Source organism: Hypomesus transpacificus, chromosome 13 (genome assembly GCF_021917145.1).
Source record: "Hypomesus transpacificus isolate Combined female chromosome 13, fHypTra1, whole genome shotgun sequence".
Taxonomy (NCBI): Eukaryota; Metazoa; Chordata; class Actinopteri; order Osmeriformes; family Osmeridae; genus Hypomesus; species Hypomesus transpacificus.
Genome location: NC_061072.1, coordinates 9763449 through 9784961, shown reverse-complemented (window position 1 = coordinate 9784961; position 21513 = coordinate 9763449). Strand labels below are relative to the sequence as shown.

General features: G+C 41.4%; 2 protein-coding genes across 3 annotated transcripts; one reads left to right on the top strand and one right to left on the bottom strand.

Moving 5' to 3' along the window:
- Positions 1-707: 707 nt before the first annotated feature.
- LOC124475701 (S-adenosylmethionine synthase-like) lies at positions 708-6248 on the top strand. The gene is made up of 9 exons (XM_047032491.1): positions 708-975; positions 2101-2178; positions 2286-2408; positions 2511-2623; positions 2733-2876; positions 3506-3724; positions 3900-4082; positions 4172-4305; positions 4645-6248. The coding sequence occupies exons 1-9, from the start codon at positions 891-893 to the stop codon at positions 4745-4747; spliced, it is 1182 nt and encodes a 393-aa protein (XP_046888447.1). The 5' UTR covers positions 708-890; the 3' UTR covers positions 4748-6248.
- LOC124475702 (transmembrane protein 150A-like) lies at positions 5774-19658 on the bottom strand. Of its 2 annotated transcripts, XM_047032492.1 has the most exons (8): positions 19189-19657; positions 18781-18964; positions 15674-15721; positions 14686-14772; positions 13561-13628; positions 10680-10807; positions 7341-7518; positions 5774-6993 (listed from the first exon to the last, which is right to left on the bottom strand). In XM_047032492.1, exons 2-8 carry the CDS (start codon positions 18936-18938, stop codon positions 6746-6748), a joined length of 915 nt encoding a protein of 304 aa, XP_046888448.1. In that variant the 5' UTR covers positions 18939-18964; positions 19189-19657; the 3' UTR covers positions 5774-6745. The 2 variants fall into 2 exon arrangements, with proteins under 2 accessions (XP_046888448.1, XP_046888450.1); XM_047032494.1 differs by lacking the exon at positions 15674-15721 and having other exon boundaries at positions 19189-19658.
- Positions 19659-21513: the final 1855 nt, after the last annotated feature.

Here is a 21513-nt window from a genome sequence, read left to right as displayed (position 1 = left end):
CAAGCTCACCCCTCACCAACACCCGATCCCAAGCATTAGAACACAAACACGTGCACGGTTCATAAAAGGATTGTTTAAAAAGTGAAAGCTTATAACAGTTAGCCTACCCATAACTAAGCTACATGCAATACTTTTTAGAGAACACCAAAAACGTATTTGACTCAACATTTGTGTTGGAGATTTTTTAAGATATCAACGTTCAAAACATTTCCATTTACTACCAAAAATGTAGGCTAGAGCTTGCAAATATTTATTTATATGATTAAATTATGCAACTTTTGCCAATAAATCTATCCATTCAACAGCCCCAGAACTGCATAGAATTCTGCTGTGATCTGTGTACAGTCACCTACGTCCCACCAGGAAACTCAGGGGTCCCCAGTTACTACAAAAGAGAACATGGGGAAACGAGAGTGCGGGAAACATCAAAAGAAAATCCTGAATAAATTAAATACTTATTTATATACCAGGAGGGTGCACACCAGATTTATATAGACGGAATTTGAAATAATTGGTACATATGCCATATGTCATATGTGTATATTATAGTTGACACTGAAGGCCAATGTTTCGCATATGATGAGTTAAATAAGTTTTTCCAAGAACTTCTAATCCCACCCTCTCTCTTCTCTCTTCTGAATGGTCTGACCCATTGGTTCACATGCCCCCCTCCCCCTCTCAGTGTAAGTGTGCGTATATGAGGGTGTATGTTGTCTTTGCTTCACAGAGTATGTGAGTGTGGTGGGCTCTGCACTGGGTGATAATACTGCATTTCTAGAAGCATCAGAGTCTCATTCAACTTCTGTCCTTTTTCAAAAGAGGTTCGGACATAATACCCAACACAGTGTTCACAGCACACTCTTAGATCTAAGCTGAAAGACGAAAACAGGATGAATGGGTCAGTGGACTACGACTCCCAGCACTACGATGGGTCCTTCATGTTTACCTCTGAGTCTGTGGGAGAAGGACACCCTGGTAAGAAGAATATCTTTTGGTCATTATTCTACATATTGACCATAACAGGCATGGTTCCCATCATGGAAACATGCTTAATAAGGCAGGAGAGTCTACCCACACTGCAGTTCCTTTAGTTAATGTGATTTGTTCACGTGTGAAAAACTCATATTTGAGAAGACAGAACCTTCTTCTCAGGGTCATTAAAATGCAAATAGATGTTTTCCATGTTTAATGTCTGATGCACATATGCGGCAAAGTAGTAATATTATGTTGACATTTGATTGGCAAGCACTCAACACAGAGAACATGTGCTACTGTTACTCAATGGCGACTGTCGTCAAAATGTTGAATGTACAGTAAGGCAGGGTGAACATGTGTCAATTGAGTTAATAAGACATGACAAGATCACTGACATGTTAACACATCAACACAGCAACATCTTATCTGTGTGTAATCATGTTGATAAGAACAATGTTGATTAGCACATTCCAGGATCCTACCAGTTCTATTGTACTCAAATACCCAACGTAACATACTGTATACTTACCTCACACTTACTCACTTACTTGGCTCCATGCCAATGAACATGAGCTTTTACACCTGCTTCGCATGACCTAGTGCCTTCTCTTAATTTAATGTCAGTACAACTTGTCAGAAACAGCTTGACCTGCTGTAAATACTGTAAACCTCTTACCACACGTTTCCCCAAATAAAGTTTGACATGCTTTAAACGCACATCCTTTGATCTATGAGGAAACACCATATGCATGCTAATAATGTGGTGTGGACCCATGTGTACATAGTAGCAGTGCTCTGAACATATATATGGTCCCCGAAGTTGAATTTTGGCAACGCCAGTCATAGTCTTTGGAGTAAAGCACGAGCTATGCATTCACAGATGCAAGGGCTATTCCGAGGGCTGTAGCACTTAATATGAGCCAGGAGTACAGTGATGGAAGGGTGGTGAAATCCAACCTTAGGCAGTCCCTCATACCCAGCCTCACGCAAGAAAAAGGTCAGGGAAGGAAATCACTCCCCCAACTGGGGGAACGACCATTGGGATCAAAGTAATGCAGTTATCTTGCTTTGCCAGACAAACTGGTTTGTAACACAGTGTCACTTAGTTACGTCAATGTTTCCCAGATAAGATATGCGACCAGATCAGCGATGCTGTGCTAGATGCTCACCTGAAGCAAGACCCTGATGCCAAGGTTGGCTGTGGTGAGTGAAAGAGCACAGCTCGCCACTGGAGGGCAGCAGAGTTGAAGCATTTGTGAACGAGAGAAAATAACCGAAATACTGTATGAAATGTGTTGTGTTGTCAACAGAGACAGTGTGTAAGACTGGAATGGTTCTGCTCTGTGGAGAGATCACATCTCGGGCTAACGTAGACTATCAGAAAGTGGTGAGAGACACCATCAGATATATTGGCTATGACAACTCCGATAAAGGTAATACTTTATAGAAATAACAAATATTTGTTATTATTGTGAGATGATAACACCTGTGTGTATGTAATGTGCACCTTAAACATTTTTTTTCTGTCTTTCCAGGTTTTGACTATAAGACCTGCAATGTGCTTGTGGCTCTAGAGCAGCAATCCCCTGATATTGCCCAGGGTGTTCACATCGACCGCACTGAGGATGACATCGGAGCGGGAGATCAGGTTTCCACTCTTTCCTCTGTGATAAGAGAAGGATGCAAACCAACTGACAAAAATTTTAACATTCTATTGGATTTTGAAACTTTCTACAGCCCATATTACTTGTTTTCAGGGTCTGATGTTTGGCTACGCAACTGATGAGACAGAGGAGTGCATGCCTCTGACGATCGTCCTCGCCCACAAACTCAACTCCAAGATGGCGGAACTGAGGCGGAACGGGACAGTCCCATGGCTGCGCCCCGATTCTAAAACCCAGGTATGATGCTGGGGGGCCTGCCCAATAGCAATCACTCCTGAGCCCATCCCTGCTGACGTCATTCACTGACCCCCCATGAATCACACGGAGACCTTTAACAGGGTTTCAACATGAGCACCCGCACAAACAGTTTTTACGTCTCCATTTAAAGTTTTGTGCCATGTTATCATCTTTCAACGGAAAGTCACATGAGACGTTTACACACAACACCAGTTGTCAATATTTACACAGATACCTTGCATTTCTAAGCTTGGACTCATTCCATGGACTATTTCTGCCCTGTATGGGGAGGGTTTTGACTCAACATGCACAACTCCACTCCACTATGATTAGTCTTTAGAGGTCCCCCCTGCCCATCTGCTACGCACAGTGCGCTTTGGAAAATCTCCAGCATGAAACGATTGACCCGGTGTGGAAGACGAGCCCTGAAGGAGCTATTTGGAGTTTCTGAGTGATAGTGACAGTGACCAAAGAGATGTTTGACAGATCTCAATTTGCCCCTCAACATCTGATTTACTGTTTGAACAAATGGGTCGAAACTGAGTAACACTCATACAGTCCTAAATAGAATTCAGCCTACACCAACTACATTAAATATCTTATCTCCCGGTTCCCCCTCTCCTCTCCAGGTCACCGTTCACTACACCCAGGAGAATGGTGCAGTCATCCCCAGGAGAGTCCACACAGTGGTCATTTCAGTGCAGCACGATGACTTTGTCAGTCTAGAGGAACAGAAGGAGATTCTCAAAGAGAAGGTCATCAAAGCTGTGGTTCCTTCCAAGTACCTGGATGTGAACACCATCTACCACCTACAGCCCAGTGGACGCTTTGTCATTGGTGGACCTCAGGTTAAAACTCCCCCTGTACCGTCTATGACCACTTCCTCTCACTTCCTGTTTTCAACCCATTTGCAAAGCTGTGTTTCCTTGACAGGCTCCAAGAAATGGCTAATAAAGACCATTATTAGTTCAACTTCTGTACTGAGTACTATCTCATACACTGTACAACGGGTTTCTCTGACAGGGTGATGCGGGTGTGACTGGTAGGAAGATCATTGTGGACACCTATGGTGGCTGGGGGGCCCATGGGGGAGGAGCCTTCTCTGGTAAAGACTACACCAAGGTGGACCGCTCCGCAGCCTATGCTGCCCGTTGGGTGGCTAAATCCCTGGTCAAGGCCAATCTCTGCAGGAGGGTCCTGGTACAGGTGAGTGGACCAAATTAACTTTGCCAAGCTGAGAGAGGATATTTACCATCTCAGTCTGCATTTCAAAGTGATCTGTCTCTCTCTTACAGGTGGCCTATGCTATTGGAGTGGCCCACCCTTTATCCATATCCCTTTTCACCTACGGTTCTTCCCAGAAGAATGAGAAGGAGCTGTTACAGATTGTCAACAAGAACTTTGACCTCAGACCAGGGGTCATAGTGAGGCGAGTAGGATCTTGAATGTTCCACACATAATTTTCATCTGGTAGCCACTCAGGGTTGGTTAATGGTAATACGTGTAATACGTGGGGGTCAGATGGCTGAGTGGTTAGGGAATCGGGCTATTAATCAGAAGGTTGTTGGTTCGATTCCCGGCTGTGCCAAATGACGTTGTGTCTTTGGGCAAGGCACTTCACCCTACTTGCCTCGGGGAGAATGTCCCTGTAGTTACTGTAAGTCGCTCTGGATAAGAGCGTCTGCTAAATGACTAAATGTTAATGTAATACGGGCGGTACACGATTTGAATGATGATTTTACGATTGATCTTATTTGAATGTATACAGAGACTTGGATTTGAAGAGGCCCATCTACCAGAAGACAGCTTGCTACGGTCATTTTGGCAGGAAGGAGTTTCCTTGGGAAGTTGCAAAGAATCTGAACTTCTAATGTGTGTGAAGGTGTAGGGCATCAGACAGTGGCAGTTACAGCTGTCTAAAGGGCTGCTGTGATCCAGAAGGGGAGAGGCAGCTGTTAGGGAAGGAGGGAAGGGGAGAGGCAGCTGTTAGGGAAGGAGGGAAGGGGAGAGGCAGCTGTTAGGGAAGGAGGGAAGGGGAGAGGCAGCTGTTAGGGAAGGAGGGAAGGGGAGAGGATGGGGTATATGATCTTTCTGTGGAAAATAAGACCCCAAATATCTGTCTTAAGGGGAGGTACAGGGAAGGGGGGGGGTCTGTGATTTATAACCTCCCTCTCAGCGGTCATCAGATCACATGGCTTTCAGGTATTTTTAACTCACAGCTACAATCCGCACACTCTTGTTCATACGGTATGATACACGTTTATTTATCTCTTGGTATAGCTGTAGTTTGCAAGGCTGTCCTAGAGCTGGAATCATAATATTTTGTCAGGTTGAATACACATTAGACTACTTCTATATGTGCTAAACTACTTTTCATAAAAAGCCAATGACCAAATTAAAAGGCAGAGTAGCCAAACATTACTCTGTAGTGATCATTTGCTACCGAGAAACACAATGTCTTAATAATGATCAATACCAACAAATATGTCGTAACTATTGTTGACACATTCAATCCCTTTGTCTAAAACCTGTTGTTTAATCAAATGGTGGTTGATTTTACACATTATTCATTGATAGGTCTGCATGTTTAACAAGGGCTTTATGTGGAAATATTTTATGAACGGAAAAACAGATAACCATAATGTCTACTAGAAATGGCAGCCGGAAAATACTTTAAAGGGATGATGGCAATTAACAGTCAAATTATTCTACAACAGAAGAAGAGAAGAGAATAATGTGACACATGCTCTTAACAACACAGTATTGGTGTGCAGATCTTTTCAAACACATCCATAGCTTTTACTTGCTTATGAGGAATGCTAAAGAATGTAAATAAGCTTTTTGAAAAATAAAACATTTTAACATTAGTGTTTTCTAATATTGTATCAAGCACAATACATATTTATATTTTATTTTAATACCTGAAATATTCTGCAGCATACATTATAAAACAAAAATAAATCACAAAATGCAATAAAGAGTTTACAATAACAATGTACATTTTCAAAAAGGCATTCAAAGTGATAATTTGGTCCCATTTAAATCAGTGGAGGAGCAAACAGTCAAAAACTCTTATCAACAGTTAAGACACCTCAATATCTATGTAGTGCCTTCTACAGATTTAAAAATATATCATTTTTTAAACATTCACCCAACCCTTTCAAAAGGATAAATCCTCTCAACATATCTTGATGTTTGGTTGTCTTTTTAAAGCAATACTTTTTACATGTAAAAATGTTTACACAATATAATAATTACCTGTTGAAAGAATATACATAAAAGAATAATACATCCATATCTATCTTTGAATATATTTGTTCCTATTAAGAGGCACTGAGCAGAACTTAGTGATGGAACAGATATTCCTGAGAAGAAAAAAGTTCAGTGATTGAAGAGCCAACATAAAAAACACCATTACTGACCGACATCCTTTAAGACTTACAAGGCACCTCCAAGATACTGGCAAGACAGCAAGTCCTTGTGTGTGTGAGGGATTCTTTAATTACTGAAGTGAGGGAAAGCGATTTTGTTTTGTGTGTGTTGGGTGTGTGCACGGCGCGTACCTGTAGTATGAGTTGTGTCTTTGTGTATGGTCTACTGTTTCAAAAGGCACTTGTAACACATGCTATATACACTTTTGTCTGTACAACTATCAAATATTCCTTTTTTGTCGTAGGTTAAAAAAGCTTTGGTGTTACAGCTAAAGTCGGTGCAAATAAAGACCTGACTACTTTCATGGTCCATCTTCATGCTCAACACTGGAAAATGATTGGCTCCTCAATCCTCCATCTTGTATGTATACTGTCCACCAACCCATCCTTCAGCTTATACGTGATTGGTCGGGAGCACTGCAACCTCCTCTGGATAGCCTACATCATGCTCAGAGTCTCTTGCTGGTGATGGTTTGATCCCCTTGTTACTTCTACCTTGTGGTCGGAGTTGGATAAGACCCGGACCACTCCACCTCTGGCCAGGACCATCAGGGTGTCCCCAGACATGCCTCTGAACTCAAAGGCAAACGTCCCATAGAAGAGCATGATGATCATGCAAAACAGCCACTCGAATATGGCAGAGGCGTGCTGCAGAGTGTAGCTTTCCTGGACAAAGAAGACGCCACCTGGAGGACAGGAGGTTAAGGAGATTGCAGTAACCGGATCGGCAAGAAATAATGTATATATAAGGAATACACACACAACCATTCACATGAAATGTACTGTGACTCATTTTCCAGCAGAGGGCCTTGTAACACTGGAAAAAAACAGACTGGGTTACGTCACTGGTTACTGTGACAACCACAAACTTCTAAAGGGTGGAAAAAAACGACTGTACTGCTGGAAAGATTGACTGCAAGACTTCATCCATGACTACGTCAGGCGTTACTAAATATCACCAACTCATTCAGTAATCTATTAACTCCATCTTCACTCTCTGTGCTTGATCTCCAAAACATTTCAAAAAGGATACTGAGCACAAGTGAAACAAAAGCAAGCAGAGTCATTCCCACACGCAGATGGCCCATGTTGTATTCTCCCTGGGTTTTTGCTAACCGGTAAGTCAGGGCAGACTGGAGACACACAAACAGAACACTGGTGGGGAAGGCTACCCCAGCACCCACGTAGTGAAGGACTTTGGCAAAGTCAACCTGAAAGAGAGACACAGGAAAACACACTCAGAGTCACTATGACCTCCCATTACTGTGTTGTCAAGGTGTTGCTCAAAGAACTATTCCTGGGATTTATCAGGAAGAAAAAGGACAATTTGCCCCAGAAGGATGCAAAATCTGGAGATGGAGTGAATGAGCAACAATCATTCTGAAAGACAGAACTGGCAGGATAATTCACTGTAGTCTCAGCATGCATTATCATTCCTTCTACATAGTGTAATCAAATATACAAAAAAAAACACAAATGTTAAGGGTAAATCAGAAGGGAAGGTAGCAGTTGTCTTATCATATACAATATTAAGGGTCCACACCTATTTAAAACAACACCACTTTCATGGACTGTTAAATGAAGTTCAAGGCCAAATTCTAATTTCGGATGCCATTCTTTTTTGATTATCTTTCAATAATTAAAGTTAATCACTCATTATCTGCAATCACAGGGTGGGAAAACTATGTGACAAGCATCAACCTTGACAAAGCTATCAGAAACTAGTCCTCAGACACTAAAACTCTTTATTGTTGGTTGTTCTGCTTGAGTCATTGACTCGAATATGTCTGTTCTACTGTAGATTCAGACACTCATCTTGTCCACAAACAGTTAGTGAGCTGTAAAGAAGGTGCTCTTTCACAAAGGCCTTGCAAGCTCCGGTGGTTCCAGTTCATACAGTGGCAAATTGGGATCCTCATTACGTAAAGAGTATAGGAAGGTGGATTCACTCATGCAGCACAGACAGGGAGGTGGGGCTCCTAGCTAATCAGAAGCTAGCAAAAAGAGGATGTGTGATAGTGCCATCGCTGATGGAACATAGGCATCTGCAGACAGCCTCACAGCAATCTGAACAACACACCTCACACACACACGGTAAGCACAGTGACAGAACGTTGACCTCTGACCTCCGACCCACAGCCCTACCTGGACTCTCTATTCTTCCACCACACAACAGGCAGACTGCAAAAGGCTGTGAGCACCGTGTAAACCAAGTTACAGAAGCCCAGTAAAGTTTTGCAATGTTACTTTCTTATCTGCCCTTGCACATTACCCAAACAAAAATGTCCCTGTCAATTTCAAATGCTGAAAATGAACTACATTCCTGGCAGTAACCCAATGGTAACAAAAACACTGCCCCCTATAACAGACTCAAACTAAGCAGTAAAAATGCTCTACATCACTTTAAAGCATGTGAGCTAAGTGTGTTCGAGTAGGTCTCTGGCTGGTTCCCCATCCATCCATCCATCACTATGTGTAATACATAACATTCATACATAACTATGACTTGTAAATCATGTTCTCATTACATTAATTTCCTAAAAAATGTCTAATATCATGAGGGTTTAATAAGGATCAATAAACAAAGTATGTAGTCTAAGCATCTCCATATGGAATTACTCAATGAGTTAGACTGGATGAAGACACTTTCTGGATAGATGGTTCAGGATGTACTGGTCTAGGAATGGAACAGGGACAGCTCACACCGTGAAAGCAAAAATCTAGAACTCTTCAAAAGTCAACCAAGGGAAAGAACGCATGAATTCCACGGAAGCCAAAACCTCATGTTTACAAGATAATTTCACCTCAGAAGTCTGGCTGCCAGTCTCCAAAAGAACATAAAAAGATGTGTTTGGAAGACCTACCAAGAGAATGTAGCCTGCAGGGGTAAGGGGAACAGAACTCACTGGCCACACCAGGATGAAGCATGCAAACACACGCTGAGGCCAAGCTCACATAGCTACATCCTCTGTGAATGATACTAGAAACTTTACTGAGGAAAAAAACCTTTCTTCTCCTCCACTACATTCCTCCGGTTTGTAAATCACAACAACGAAAGGGGGGGGGGGGGGGGGGGGGTGATTTAGTGGCGTGCATATCTTCCTAGCACCAGAAACGTGGGTGCAAGGAAGTAACCATGAGCTCAGAGCGGTTTGTGAAGGGCGATGCTACTTCTGGAGCTTGAGGGGAAGGTTGTTTATATAAGAAAGGGACCAACGAGACCCTTCACTTCTGGTTGTCATGGCATCCGCTTACTAAAAACAACTTTGTAAGGTGATATCTCAACGGCTCATTACCAACTTGTTATTCTCAAACATACATCTGCCATAGGTAGAGCTCCTGACCTCATTTAGGAAGAAGCCGCAATCATTTCCCTGGTCCCATCAAAGCATTAAATCTGAACAATTTACCATGTGAATGCCATTAATTGAGCTTTTGGGAAAGTCTTTAATTGAGCCCTTGGAGGAGTAAGAGAGTGGAGTTACATAGACCCCACCTGAGTGACCCATGCTGCCTGACTATCAAACGCTTCAATGTGGCTTCAATAAAGTCATTGTATTTTACAATGGCCGGATGCAGTGAACTTCAGATAATGATCATGTGCTTTCTGGAAAATTAATTCTGTTTTCAACTGATGTAATAGGGGTCTTATGCCATAGGACAGTCTGTTATATGAAGAAACCAGTGTATTTATTGGTACAGCATACTCATATACTGTATGTAAAGGACAAACAACAGACTTTAGAAGACAACCCAATGCAGACAGCTAATATTTCTAACATACCACAACAGCTTTTAAAACTGATTTGTCTGCAGTGAAAGAGACGCCTCACAGTGTGTTACCTCACAGTGTGTTACCTGAAAGAGACGCCTCACAGTGTGTTACCTGAAAGAGACGCCTCACAGTGTGTTACCTCACAGTGTGTTACCTGAAAGAGACGCCTCACAGTGTGTTACCTCACAGTGTGTTACCTGAAAGAGACGCCTCACAGTGTGTTACCTGAAAGAGACGCCTCACAGTGTGTTACCTCACAGTGTGTTACCTGAAAGAGACGCCTCACAGTGTGTTACCTCACAGTGTGTTACCTGAAAGAGACGCCTCACAGTGTGTTACCTCACAGTGTGTTACCTGAAAGAGACGCCTCACAGTGTGTTACCTCACAGTGTGTTACCTGAAAGAGACGCCTCACAGTGTGTTACCTCACAGTGTGTTACCTCACAGTGTGTTACCTGAAAGAGACGCCTCACAGTGTGTTACCTCACAGTGTGTTACCTGAAAGAGACGCCTCACAGTGTGTTACCTGAAAGAGACGCCTCACAGTGTGTTACCTGAAAGAGACGCCTCACAGTGTGTTACCTCACAGTGTGTTACCTGAAAGTTTCCCACCATGATGAGACCTGTGGCACAGATCCAGCCAGTGGAGAGACTGGCCGTGTTGAGAAGACAGTTCTGGTGTTTCTCTATGACAAGGGCATACCTCAGCAGACCAATCATCATCACTGTAGAGAATGACAGGACGGAGAAGACAGAGAGACAATGAGAGAGAGAGAGAGAGAGAGAGAGAGAGAGAGAGAGAGAGAGAGAGACAGAGAGAGAGAGAGAGAGAGAGAGGGGAGAGAGAGAGAGAGAGAGAGAGAGAGAGAGAGAGAGAGAGAGAGAGAGAGAGATAAGGAGACATGGTATATGTGGTGAGGCCATCCATACCAGGGTGAGTCTCGTCTAAGAACTGCAGTATTTGGGCACTGTGAGTTGTTTATAACTTGGGATTACTCCTCGTTCCCCTCTATGACTGACACTTCCTTTGCACAGTTGCAGTTTCTATTATTGGCTTCTAAAATAAATAAAGATTCCAAATGAAAAAAATCGATATACCTTTGTGATAAAAGCTGTGAATTTACACCTCAGATGGAAATTAATTCAATCTTAACATTTTTGGTCAGTACTGTTACCTTAAGCCAAGGCGGTCACATCTCTTAGCCTTTAACATCAATCGTTGAGCCAAGTTCTAACTCACACTCCCCAATGTAACTCAGCACAGTTACCCTGCTTTTCTCCCTGCCCCACAACCCCTCTCTGGGATGCTGAGCAGAATCACAGAAACCCCAGGTTAGGAATTGGCATCTGACTGGGGACTCAATCTGTAGGGATGTTGTTGTTAAGAACTGGACGGTTTACCACTCTGGCAGTACAGCGGCACCAATACACTTCCAAGAGCAGCAAACCATTCTTGCGCAAAACCATCTGATGCACAAGCTTTTCACATCTGGTGTCCATCATGCAGCAAAAGCCAGAAAGGGTGTTTGGATGTGCATGTCAACAACACATAGAGAGAGAGAGAGATAGAGAGATAGAGAGAGAGAGAGAGAGAGAGAGAGAGAGAGAGAGACAGAGAGACAGAGAGACAGAGAGACAGAGAGAGACAGAGATGGCATTTGATTTAAAAGACAAAAGGATAACCTGAAAAAGATCACTGTTTGCTACTGATGTCTGGGCAGATTTGCTGGTCAGAGCACAGTAAGGGTTCCACTTTGTGGTCAGTGGGGTTCCAGCCATGAACCTTCCTCTCATCCCTGCTCACACCACACCTCTGAGTAAAACAAACTTTCACATCGAGTACGTGCTCAAACACAAACTCTGCATTGTTTGTGGGGTGGAGGGATATACAAGGGAAATCTTTGAAGAGTGGGAGAGGAAAGTTGCAGCAACCTTGATGCATGCCGTGAGTAGAAATGTAACACAAGTTCATGGTTAGAGTGTGGTCTTATATGTCCAGCGTAGAGCAAACATCTCTCTAAACCTCCTCTTTTCCTCAATCTGGGGTTAACGACACATGACGTTGTAATCTCTGCTGGCCTACTCCTGGTGTTTCAGCTGCCTTTGGGGTCAATAATAGTCACTAATAGTTACTGTTTGAAATTACTTCGACCTACATGCAATGAGGCATTTACTATGATAAGAGCTTTTAAATTAAGAACATACAGTTTAGAATAATAGAAAACATTTCTTTGTTCTACACTTTAACGTCATTATGATCACGTTTCACTAGTAGTTATGAAAACTACCAACACACTAAGTGGGTGTTAATAGCCAAGTTGTAAGATACATAATATACACAAACAAAAAAGCTGCATACTGTGAATGAACTTGTTGAACATTCACAAATTCCAGCATTTTTTCAGAAAACTACTCTTACTGATCTTCTTTGGTCTAAATTTCCCCCTGTACTTTTATGTAACATTCAACCCACAAAAATCCATAGTCAAAACTGTTCAAATAAACTGAACCATGGTGTTCCTAAGTGGATTGCTTGACAATGTTTTTATGTAATAACAAAACCAAAACTGTCCTTGAAATAAAAAAAGGAAAGCGTTTTGTTGACTCTGTTTGATTTATTTATCCATGTAAGAGCAGAGTAGGCCTATCTATAATGACAGGAACAAAACACAAAATGCAGAACAAGTTCATTCACAGTGACAACTGTACTGTACTTTAGCCACAATCTGCATTCATGAACGGCATACCACATTTTGGTAACAAAAGCTAAACAAGGATAATTGGAAAATTATAGGCCATGATCAAATTATATTGGCCGGGTTTCCCAGATTCGTTAAGAAGCTCTTAACGCTAAGAGCGTCTTAAGAACATTCTAAGTGCACTCTAGAACGCTCTTAGAACGTTCTTAAGAAGATCTTAGCGTTAAGAGCTTCTTAACGAATCTGGGAAACCCGGCCATTATCAGCTACTTATAGGCCATGTATTCATGTAGAGACACTGAATGTACCAACAAGCTCAGAAGTTCCATGCCCATGCTAAACACTAGACTCTGAACCATGGACAGAACAACCGAAATAACTTCAAAAGGTTTTTAGAGCAAATGATTTTTGTTAGGAAAGTCAACTCGTTGCCTGTGGTCAGGGCTGTTGCTTTTGGTTCATGGGGGAGCACAGAGGGGCTGTTCTAAAATACTTATTTTAGTGCAGAGAGAAGGGAAGGGGTGCTGGCATAGGTTTTGGAACTCAGACAGGGCTGGAAACACACAGTCGCAGCTGGAAAAACACAGCCCTGGAGTATTAAGTGCATTGGGGTCAATTCTGGAGCACAGCAACCCACATTTGAAGTGGCTGGAGTCTGAAAACGCATTCAACGCATTGTATTTCAAACTTCCCAAGTGCACCGTCTGTTTAGCCAACCAGCCACATGATGGGGCACCCTTCATCTAATCCATTCACCTCAAACAGGAGTGTTGACATACCTATAAAGGACCCAGTGCTGCAGATCAGGCTGAAGAAGCAGCTCTCGGGAGGCAGAGTCCCACACTTACTGTCATGGAAACAAAGGAGGGGAGGGTAAAAGGGGGAGATAACAGTTTGTGTCCCAGCTCACCTTGTGGCCCTCCCAAACAGGCCCAGAAATGTCTCCTCTGGGGAAGAGTTTGGCAGAGACACAAGACCACCTCATGCAGATGGGTGATGTGGTAAGTAGCTTTCATGTCCACAGAGCTGCAGACTAAAGTAAAAAGTTTCCATCCCTGGATAAAGGAAAACCTGATGGCAACTAAAATAACCTAAACATGTGAGCATACTGCATATCTCACCTCAAACTCCAGCCCATTCCACACACCTAGCTTAAAGTAATTCAACTCCACTACATACAGTCGTGTAACGACATAGCAATGCACACACAGATACATGAAGGCTTGGTAAAAGGACACACATATTGTTTAAAAAGGCTTCTTATCTACGAGCAACATAACATTTCTTCTTGCTTACATTCTGGGACTTTGCGTGGTGATGTATCAAAGGCCCGTGAAGGATCCACTAAACTAAACAAAAGCTTCTCTTCCTGACAGAGTACAGAGGCCTCAACCTCCCTGACACAGAATTCCTGAGCCCGCTGGACAAGTGTGGGCCTATCTCATAAATCTACACAGCTCAGCTGGGTGAGGAAGGTTATGAAACCTTAACAGTCTTAACAGCAAATATAAGACAGTGAAATCCAGTAGTGTAACCAACTGACAGTAACCACAGACTTCATACAATATACCTTTGCTCACATGGTCTGTTCCTAAGGTCTTTGGTGTACAGTGTGTGCTGTTGTGGAAGGGGTATAGTACAGACTTGACCTTTAAACTTTTACCATAAATTGACTATTGTGAATGCAGAAATACAAAATACTTGCAGTTGGAAAAGGAAAAAAAAACGTGGAAAAGGAAAAAATTATTAACCTTCTGTTATGTCTCAGGTCTTCTGTGCACATAGAAAATCGTACAATTCTGTGGCAATGTAAAGATAAGTTGTAGATCTGTGCATTGCTGTACTGCATATGGCAGACTTTAATAGTTTGTTGTAGTTTGTTATAATTGGTTGGCATTGCTTACCTGATGAGTGGTATGTTGTCTACTGTGCAGCACAAGACAGGGCCCCTCTGGACTGATAGTTCCTCTTCACATGATTGGTTGTAAGACCTAGGAACATTGACAGAAGTGTACATCAGGCTTCTACTCCCATTAAAGTTATTACTTTACTATGAAAGGATGAAGAAAATCATAATAAATGTTTAAACAGGCCATGTCAGGTGACTCCTGTGAAATGGCAGAAGTGTCACTTCTGAATGTCATTATGCTTCAACACACAGTCCCAACCACAATGCGTCACACACCACTACTAAAGTAAGTAGACATAATGACAGACTGTTAATGAGTCATCAAACCACAAATCCAAGACATCATGGTACTCATCTTCTGTGCAAATTTGAGTTCAAAATTAACTTAAAACAGTATTACAAAACTGAGTATGTTCCAAACTTGAGTCTTCAAGTTCAAGTCTTTTATTGTCAGATGCACAGACCAACACAGGGCCAGACTGGGCACTGAAATTCTAAGGACAAGACAACGCAAAGCAACCTCGCATAACATTACATATAAGTACTCAGAACAAGTTTACACCTATGACAATTTAACATATAATATAAACCTCCAAAATATACAAAATAATAAATTATGAGTATACTAAACCTATACTAAACTGAATCTTGATTGTATGTAGTTTCACTGGCTTGACAGAGAATATGTAAAAGGATGATTTACTGTAAGTTTGTCTTTAGTAAAGGAATGCCAACTGTATCTTTAGGTTTGTGTGGAATCTCTTTTGCAAAAATCAATTCCCCCCTTTTTTCTGTACACACGCTCAATTTTCTTTATCAAGAAAACTGTGTGGGGATGAATAACTTCTGATAATCAGTTTGTGTTAAACAAGTGTCAGCAGTCCTGACTTGGATCATAAACATTGCTTTGATTTGGTTAAGTGGAAATCATATACAGTCATCATCATGTAACACTGGAGAGCTGAAGGATATAAGTCTTGTACCAGTTGTCCACAGAGCACACATGCTGGTTGGACAGGGCCAAGGCATATCTGAAAAGACAGCAAAAAGATTGGCTGAGCAAACAGTCACACAGTCGATTAAACGGGAGCAGGAGATAAACAGCTGGAAATTGAGGGAATTGTAGTACTGTATCATCATCTACATAACTTATTTTAGTAATTTTTTCCTCATTAACAAAACAAAAGCTTTTATAGTCAATACATTTCGTTTGATCTCCAACACAGTTACGTCTCAAAATATGACTTAGAAAAAGTAGGAATGCTATAAAAACATGCGATAAATCTTAAACAATCATGTGAGAAAAATGTAGTAGGTGTGGTGTGATGTCTGCTTACAGTTTCACTTGCTATCACAGCTATTTTAAAAACACTGCCATTGAGAGTATTTGTTTGGTGCTTAATGTAATGGATCACAGATGCAGTTTACAGTCTTGAGACAATGTTACAGTACCAGCCTGTAGATGTACCACATGAGTAAGCACAGTGTCTCCTTCATGGTCAGTCAGGCCTAGTCCCTGTCATAAATACCCTTAGAGCGACTTCACCGTCAGGGTCGGGTGGCTTCATTTGAACCCTAACAGTGACGCCACAGGATCTATGTTCCTGCATCCCAATGAGCTATCTGTCACCCACAGGATAACCACCTCCATACAGAACTTGGCTCTAATGCTACCAGAGGTATTAATGTATGTCTGTTCAACAGTATCTGAGGTCAAGCCAAATAAACCGAGAGAAGGACATCACATATTTGTGTCCAACTGTTCTACGATATGGGGACTGCAAAGTGTCATGAGATCTCCCTGAGTACCATCAATAACATGCCGACAGTCCAGGTAGACAAGTTAAAAGTGTAAACATACAGTTGGAGAGTTTCTATTGATTGCTAGAGATGAAAACGTGGAAGCGTTAGGTCATGCCTATTGATAACCATTAACTCCACAATAAGAGATAACAGTTGAACTTCTGGGAAAATGCTACAGATACAGAAACAGTATGATTGCTAACTCTTATAAGAGTAGACTAATAGACCATCTTACTTATATAACTTGGAGGAACTAACATTAGTAATTAGTGATACATTTACTTTCAATTTTCTTCCCTTAAAAAATGGTGGCCAAGCTAAAGAGTTTTACCAGGAAGTGTGGAGCAACAAACCCACCAGCAGACTAGGAAAGCAGCCATTGGTGGATTACTGCCATAGCTTCAGACAGGGAGGCTTTTGAGAACCGGTCTAAGAAAATGTAGCGCCCACTTTCCAAAGGCTCTCAGTGCTCTGCAGTCTGCAGTCCCAACAGTAGAGATCTCCATACACTCTGCATACCTGCAGCCTTGCAAGATCCCCAGAATACAAGGGAAGGCTTTATTATAGAGATGTACCAGGAAGTAATTCAAGATAATTTTGCATAAAATGCATAGACTCAGCTGAGATGTAGGTAGGTTACAAAGTAGATGGACATGGTCATTACATTTACATTTCGTTATTTAGCAGATGCTCTTATCCAGAGCGACTTACAGTAAGTACAGGGACATTCCCCCCGAGGCAAGTAGGGTGAAGTGGCTTGCTCAAGGACACAACATCATGTGACTACGGCTGGGAATCGAACCAGCAACCTTCTGAGTAATAGCCCGATTCCCTAACCGCTCAGCCATCAGACTCCCTCCTAGTCATATACTAAGCAAGCAATCATATTGAATACACACACATTTCCTGCAGATCTTGGACTTATCCAGAATAATAGGGGATAGGTTCATGTTAGCAATGATCCTGATAAAATGAATATTCACTCATAGACTTAAGTTAATGTATGATGATATCCAGGTGAGCAGAACCGTGCTCTTATGTAGTTTGATGGACAGGTGAGAGATGATGCCCAAACACATCATCACCCAATTATTTACTGTTTACATTACCATCTTAAAATTGTAATATTTTAATTTTAGGTCCCTATATGTTTATTGTATGCACCTTCCTGCCAAAGTAAATTCCTTGTCTGTGCAAACTTTCATGGCGAATAAATCCCTTTCCGATTCTGATTCTGATAAATCAGGCGTACTCTAAAGCCAGTTCCCCACGAACTTCCTGATCTTAGTCAGCAACCACCCTATATATCACATTGTAACACAAAACACTTCTGTACATCACACAAATGTATTCACTTTAATGTTTTCATTTATTAATTAAACATATTCATTTATTTACGTATATTTTTTCTTTACTTTATAAGTGAGTCCTGCTTAGTCATCAATTCTATTATAATTTTTTCTTGTATGCTTTTGGGGCATACAAGATGACACCATAAAACTAAATTGTTAGAGTCAAGGAATGAGGTATTGGTCCATCCAATTACTACTGCAGTCTAGAATGCACCTTTGTCCCTCTAGCAGTGACCTTCTACCGGGGCTGACTCCACTTCTACATTAACCTCTCCTCCTCTCAGACACATCAGCTTCTTCCACCTTTACTTATTCGCCTCCCTCCACTTCTCTCTCTACCCTTACTTCCACTTTTTCTGTTCTTTACAGTAATATGGTATTTGCAAGTATTTGGGTTATGAATGGACACTGATTTCTTAATTAAGATGCTTCGATAAACTACAATTCAGTAGAAATCCACCCACTTTCAGGAACCCTCAAACCATCTGACAGATGCTTTGGGGGTATAGACAGCCTGAAACAATACCTACGTCAAACATAAAATACGCCTTTTGTGCTAATTGTGTTGGTACAAATGGTTGCCAACGCAACTGTGGAGTGTATGTGTGTGTGTGTGTGTAATTAGAAGTGAATGAAAGTACAAGGAATCCACACAACTAGAGTCTGTCTTGATGGCATTACTAAGTGTGGACCAGCATCCTCTGGGAAGTTCATTTTTTAAACACACCACCTCGTTTTATTGTTCTTTGATAGATCTTCCGTGCACAACAGGTATACATGTATTACATCTTTATGGAAGCACCAGCAATTCTATAAAGAATTGCATCAAAGCACATCAGATCATTAATCAGGCATTCTGGCAATTGGAATAATCAAAATCAATAGCTGAATCATGACAAGTATTTTGATATCTCAATTGGCCGCATTTTACTTACACAACCCATATTCCAGTGATGGTGAAGACTGGTAGACTCACTGGTAAGATCATCCACATGGACATGTTGCAAGTCTCCAAGTCACAGTCTCTCCCGACAAGATTGATGTCCAGTTCTTCTCTTTCCCTCTTCACAGACTTCTGAGGTGAGTTGCTCATTCAGTCCATAATGATGTAGCCTATCTCTTATGTAACAAGCACAAGTATAATATAAAGAACTAGCTGTTTTACATAGTATTATCACGAAGTGTAGCATCCTTATTCCAACAAAGTGTGCCTAAAACCCCTCAGATAAGTCAGTATACCTGCCGTAGTATAAACCTCGTCTCACCCAAGTTACAATGGGATGGCAAGGATATAGTTAGTAGCCTACTCAACGACTTGATCCTACTGTAGGTTTTCATCTTACCTCTTCAGGATGTCAAACTCCCCGAAAACCACCAAAAGAAACCTTCAAAACCCAATGAAAGTCCCAGATCATATTCCAGAAATCGGACGTATTGTATTTCTATTGTAAACCATTGAGCAAAAACGTTTTTTTAATGCTTGTACCACTTGCGATACCAGATGTTGCCGTTGTTGCTTAATCTCCGATTATTTACAACAGACTATTGCCTGTTATGTACCAGTTTTAAGGTACACGTTCTAAAAAAAGCCAGCTGTTGCGCTTAACTCCGCCCTCCGAAGTGAGAATTCTTCCTTTTCTTCTTCTTCTCCACGTTCTCTGAATTGTTTCTCCCCATGTTTTTCTTCAGTTACTTACAATTACTGTACACTTTCATCATGTATTACTTTTATCCTTAGTGTTTAATTTAATATGTTCCAGGTAGGACTTGTAACACGCGTTGGAGAGGGCATTCCTCCGTGGTGCAGTGCCCGTGCTGGCGGTGCCTATCATGTGCTGGTCTGCCCTCACCTCTGCACGTGCTGGACCACAATATTCTTTTTTTTGTGATCAAAAGTTTTTATTCAATATAGTCATACAGGGTGGCAGAGCACCGTCACATGGTGTTCTCTGGACCACAATATTCTGTGAGAGGCAGTGGATCAAAGTACGTATGGGTGAAAAGCACAGGCTAAAATATTGGAAAAATCTCAGTTTCTTGAAGGTTATAGGCCTATCTAGTCCTTTAATTTATGGGTTTTCATTGTTCATGCTAGTCATGCACAACTGCTTTAAACGACAGTGTTGTATGTGAGAGCAGTCATCGGCCATGCTTTAAAATCATCACTGCCATCTACTGGCAATGATGTTGGTGTTATCATGTTTAGTCGAGAAACAGTATAATGCATATTTGGAAACCGTTGGTAATATTGTTCAAGATCATAGATCAATGAATTTTGCTAATGCTGAATGCTAATTCAATGCTGCGATTTCATATGTTCTATGTTCTGTTGAATAAAAAGACAATCAATACCTCAGATATATACAAAATGTGTAATGACAATGTTGAACATATATTCCCAATATATTCAATGCTCCAGATACAAGTAACGATAATGATTAACTTATATTCCAAATGTATGATTATGCACCAAGATGTGACTGTGTCTGTGAAATATAAGCCTTGCTCAGGAGAATGTATCTTTTAGGAGAGGAGAGGAATGCAACAGTCAGCATACTGGAAAGGAGGTGGGAGGGGTATACTAGGGGACCAGGAGAGAGTACAATGGGCCTCACAACTCTTGAGAATGGGAGTCCTCACCAGGAGATAAGAATAAGATTCAGCAGACGGTGGAGAATGTATCCCTTTGCATCTGGACATCACTGCCCTCTCTCTCACCCCTTTGGACATCACCCCCTGGGTTAATGTCATTTATCATAGTCACATACAGTCTTTTGGGATCTGAAGTAAAATGATGTACATGGCTGGAATCATGTATAAATCATGTTATGATCAGGTGTTTCCGTCAATGAATATGAATGTACAAAATACCCAGGCAGCAGGAGTCTCCTGTCAGTTACTTTAACAGCAGGAACTGGTAAACCATTCTCTAATTTGGTAGCAGCATGCAAAAACAGGTTGGCACTCTCAAAGATGAGAACTCTGTTCAATCCCTAGGGGGCGTCAAGATTCAAGTTATGTTTTCCATCTCCCAAGTCAGAGAAGCACCAGTTAACTTGTCTTAAAGTTTGTCTCTGTCACTGAAGGTAGTACTAAATGCAGAATGTACACTTACACATTGTTCTAGAATATCCACATTTTCTAGCTTTTCTAAGTAATGCTTTCCTTGCTTCCTGGTTCAGTTGTTGTTCCATTTGTCAACACATTTGCCACTTTTCAAGTTTCAAACAGGTATGATGAAGACTGAAGAATGTCTATTGTGTGCAGGGTTGTTTTCAGTATCATTAGTATTGACTACATCAGTGTCACTTTACAGTGGATCTGGAAGAGATATTAAGGGCAGCTTTTTAATTTATTCAAACTCCAATCAACACTATCATAAAGGTGGGATACTTCCCTGTGATTTTCACCACCACCTACGTAATTAAACACTCCACCCAGTACCACCTGGGTAAATATTGCCAGATATCATAGCAACACAATACATGTGCCTTTGGAATTTACAGCAAACATCCAACAATCAAAACAAGGAATTGCAAAATCACAAATGGAATCCTAATCTATAATGGTCATTATTTATAGTTTGTGCTTCCTGCCCACACTTCACATTGCCAGCTTTGCTAAGAAGACACATTTTCAGCACAAGCACTGCTTTGTTTACATGTTGT

What these genes read in the sequence shown, in the direction of transcription:
- LOC124475701 (XM_047032491.1), top strand. Translation starts at nt 891, where the DNA reads ATGAATGGGTCAGTGGACTACGACTCCCAGCACTACGATGGGTCCTTC. An exon ending in TGTGGGAGAAGGACACCCTG is followed by an intron (nt 976 to 2,100) that starts GTAAGAAGAATA and finishes AATGTTTCCCAG; the next exon opens with ATAAGATATGCGACCAGATC. An exon ending in ACATCGGAGCGGGAGATCAG is followed by an intron (nt 2,624 to 2,732) that starts GTTTCCACTCTT and finishes ACTTGTTTTCAG; the next exon opens with GGTCTGATGTTTGGCTACGC.
- LOC124475702 (XM_047032492.1), bottom strand. Translation starts at nt 18,938, where the DNA reads ATGAGCAACTCACCTCAGAAGTCTGTGAAGAGGGAAAGAGAAGAACTG. An exon ending in ATCACTGGAATATGGGTTGT is followed by an intron (nt 15,722 to 18,780) that starts GTAAGTAAAATG and finishes CTGTCTTTTCAG; the next exon opens with ATATGCCTTGGCCCTGTCCA. An exon ending in TCATGGTGGGAAACTTTCAG is followed by an intron (nt 7,519 to 10,679) that starts GTAACACACTGT and finishes TCTCTCTTTCAG; the next exon opens with GTTGACTTTGCCAAAGTCCT.